This window comes from Monoraphidium neglectum (genome assembly GCF_000611645.1).
Source record: "Monoraphidium neglectum strain SAG 48.87 unplaced genomic scaffold scaffold05134, whole genome shotgun sequence".
NCBI classification, from domain to species: domain Eukaryota; kingdom Viridiplantae; phylum Chlorophyta; class Chlorophyceae; order Sphaeropleales; family Selenastraceae; genus Monoraphidium; species Monoraphidium neglectum.
Genome location: NW_014008496.1, coordinates 1 through 3,542, shown reverse-complemented (window position 1 = coordinate 3,542; position 3,542 = coordinate 1). Strand labels below are relative to the sequence as shown.

The 3,542-nt window shown below is 66.5% G+C and overlaps 1 protein-coding gene across 1 annotated transcript; it reads left to right on the top strand.

Moving 5' to 3' along the window:
- Positions 1 to 310: 310 nt before the first annotated feature.
- Positions 311 to 3,435, top strand: MNEG_15216 (dihydrolipoamide dehydrogenase; the record flags this gene model as incomplete). Its single annotated transcript, XM_014036313.1, has 10 exons — positions 311 to 379; positions 732 to 773; positions 1,192 to 1,263; positions 1,481 to 1,586; positions 1,901 to 1,998; positions 2,259 to 2,295; positions 2,533 to 2,651; positions 2,937 to 2,987; positions 3,219 to 3,287; positions 3,424 to 3,435. The coding sequence occupies 10 exons, from the start codon at positions 311 to 313 to the stop codon at positions 3,433 to 3,435; spliced, it is 675 nt and encodes a 224-aa protein (XP_013891767.1).
- Positions 3,436 to 3,542: the final 107 nt, after the last annotated feature.

The window sequence follows — 3,542 nt, the reverse complement described above, 5'->3', positions numbered from 1 at the left end:
GGGCAGGCGGTCGCGGGTGCGAGGGGGCGGGGGGCAGGGTATAGGGTTGTGGAGCGTGCTTGAGCCGCCGCTGCGCTAGGCCCCGTGTGCAGCAGGAAGGGCGTGGCAAAGCTCGGCGGGGTGCACCGCCCATGCTGGCGGAGCGAGGGCCGCCCTGCCGGGCTGGGCAACCACCCGCTGCGCCGGCAGGCTGCGCCCCAAAAACAGCCTCCTTACGCCCCGCATCCGTCCCCCGGCTCCACACGCGCGCGACCCCGCCAGCATCGTGACGTCCACTGGCGCGCTGAAGCTCAAGGAGGTGCCGGGCACCATGGTCGTGATAGGGGGCGGCTACATCGGCCTCGAGATGGGCAGCGTCTACCAGAGGCTGGGAGCCAAGGTGGGGGGCCGGTGGGGCCCCCAGGGTTCACAGCCTCCAGGGTCTGGAGCCCTTGGGGCCCGAGATCAATCCTCCAGCCTGCCTGGCCGGGGGCGCAGCCGGCGGGGGGTGCAGGCGCGCGCTGCGCTGTGGCGCAGGCAGGGGTTAAATCCGGGCGCGCGCCAGCCTAGCAGCCCCTTTGCACGGGCGTCCAGCCAGTCCAGCAGCCCCTCATCATGACGGGCGCGAAGGGAGGAGGGGCGCTCGTCCCGCTTTACTTTGAAGGGGTGGTCCTCCATCTCCCAGCGGCTTGAGCGCACATGCTGTACGCACCGCCTGGGCCCCGTCCTTTCTGCGGTGTCTGCCACTGCAGGTCACTGTTGTTGAGTTTATGGACAACATTGTCCCCACCATGGTGAGCGCGCGCGTGCTTCGTGTGTGTGTGTGTGTGTGTGTGCGTGTGTGTGTGTGTGCGTGTGTGTGTGTGCAGGTGTGCATGTGCGTGTGTATGCGCGTGTGTGTGTATGTGCGTGTGTATGCGCGCGTGTGTGTGTGTATGTGTGTGTGTGTGTTGCCTCGGGGAATGGGAAACTGGGCTTCCCATCTGCCACTGTGCACTGGCCTTCAGAAAGCCGGCTGCCTGGGTAAGAGCAGCCAGGGCTCTTTTGAGGGCCAGCTAACACTGTTGGGCAGCCGACACCGCCGCCCTGCCGCCACTGCTTCCTTACCCTGCCTATATACACACACTCGCGCGTGCGCTCACGCCTTTCACTCGCTCACCCGCTCCCCAAAACACACATCAACTGCAAATCATATCTTGTCCCCCAATAAAGGACGGTGAGATCCGGCGCCAGTTCCAGCGCTCCCTCCAGAAGCAAGGCATCACCTTCAAGCTCGGCACCAAGGTACGCCCAGGCTGGGGGGGCAGGGGGGGGTGGGGCCGGTGGCGTTGATCTGTATCTGCAACCCCGTCCTCACATGCGTGTGCGCGCACACTCACACTCACACACACACACACACACACACACACGCACACACACACACACACACACACACACGCGCGCGCACACACACACACATACATACACACACACACACACATCCACGACCCCATCCTCCCAGGTGAACAGTGCGCGCCGTGAGGGCGACAAGGTGGTGCTGGAGGTGGAGCCTGCCAAGGGGGGCGCCAAGGAGACCATCGAGGTGGACGTCGTCCTAGTCAGCGCGGGTGGGTGAGGCGGAGGGGCTAGCGAAGGGTGCAGAGAGCGGCGGGGTTTAGCGGTTGAGGGCTGATGATGGGAGGGCAGGAGCCTGGGGATGAACAGCACCAGTGGAACGAGCCTGGGTTGCCAATCTTGGAGCTCACGATCAGCTGGCCAAGGGCAATGTTTCATATGGAATCGGTGCCCCCACTGCTGCAAGCGCTTGCCAGCCTGGCCCCAGAATGTCCTTTTGCACCTTGCAACTGTGTGCGGGCCGCAACCCCGCCCCGCCCTCCCGCGTCAACCGCTCCTCCCCCCAAAACCCTGCGCCGCCCTCCAGGCCGCCGCCCCTTCACCCAGAATCTAGGCCTGGAGAATGTGGGCATCGCCACTGACAAGCGCGGGCGCATCGAGGTGGACGACCACTTTAGGACCAAGGTACAAGGGTGGACTTTTGGGGGGGGGGGGGCTAGCTTGCAGCGCCCGGGGCCATGCGCGGCTCAAAGGGGCGCGGCCGCGGCCCTGCAGCTTGACGCACGCTTCAGCCGCCGTGCGCCGGCCCGGTGGGGACCCGCAGAGTGTGCTTGTGGGCGCCTGGGGTGTGTTGCCGTCGCGCGTGGCGCGTGTGCTGCGGCGTCGGGCCCGCAGCGCCCACAGCCCACAGCTCCTTCCCCCATGTTCCGGCCCTGCCCCCATAGGTGCCCTCAATCTACGCCATTGGTGACGTCATCCCGGGTGAGTGCACCCCGCTGCCAAGGAAGGCGGGAAGGTTGGGGAAAACGTGGCCCTGCAGCCGCCCCTGGTGGCTCCTGCAGTGCTGCGCAGCGGAACGCACGCATTGTTGCCCGCACCCAGCCCCAGCGCAGCACCCCTATCGACATCTTGCCGGCCGTCCACCCACTCGTCAAATGCCTGCCTCCCCCTGATGATGGCCCCTTCCCCCCTCACCCTGTATGCCACCGCGGCCCCCAGGTCCCATGCTGGCCCACAAGGCCGAGGAGGACGGGGTGGCGGCCGTTGAGATCATCAGCGGCAAGCCCGGCCACGTCAACTACAACACGGTGCCCTCCATCGTCTACACACACCCAGAGGTAAGGCCCGCGCGGCGCGCATGGGCGCACGACGCTTGCAAACGTGAGGACGTTTGTGCTTGCCGCCCGTGCACGTGCGCTGTGTGTGCGTGCAGTTGTGTGGGGCGTTTGGGCGCCGCGGCCGGCGTGCGGCGGCGCAACAGGCGGCCGCGACGACTGAGAGCGGGGCGGGACGAGGCAGCCTCGACTGATGCGGTGCGCCCGGTGACCCCGGGGCGCTGCCCCATGCTTGCCCTGCCGACGTCCCCTGCCGTCTGCAATGCCTGTCACGCACCCTGTGTGAAGGTGGCGAGTGTGGGCTTGACAGAGGAGGAGGCGAAGGCCAAGGGGCTCGAGGTGGGTGGGGAGGGGGCAGAGAGGGCCGACAGAGGGGCCCAGCACACCGGGCAGGCAGCCACTGCGCACACCCAGGCAGCCGCGCACGCCCCAGGATGCTGCCATTAAAAACCCGGTCACGTGGCCGTGTGGGGGGCTGCTCCAGCACTGCCCCAGGGCTCTGCGGCCCTCAACTGTCTGCCGTGGTGCCGACCAACCCCCTCCACCCTTGTCACCCTGCCCTGCCACCAGATCAAGACGGGCAAGTTCAGCTTCATGGCCAACAGCAGGGCGCGCGCCAACCAGGACAGCGAGGGCATGGTGAGCAGGGGGGAAGAGGGAGGGCAGGGGTGCAGTTGCGCCAGGGTATGTCGAGAGCAAGGAACATGCGGCTGTTTGCGTCATGCTACGGCTTGCGGCCGCAACGGTCCCGCGCACAATGTAATGCAACAGGAAGTGCAAGCGCTAGCACGAGCACGGGCGGTGGCTTGCAATGCTGACATGCGCGTGCATGCGATGCGCGCATTTGCAATTCCAGCAAAACACAGCTGTCGTGTTCGTCGCGCCCCTCCACCC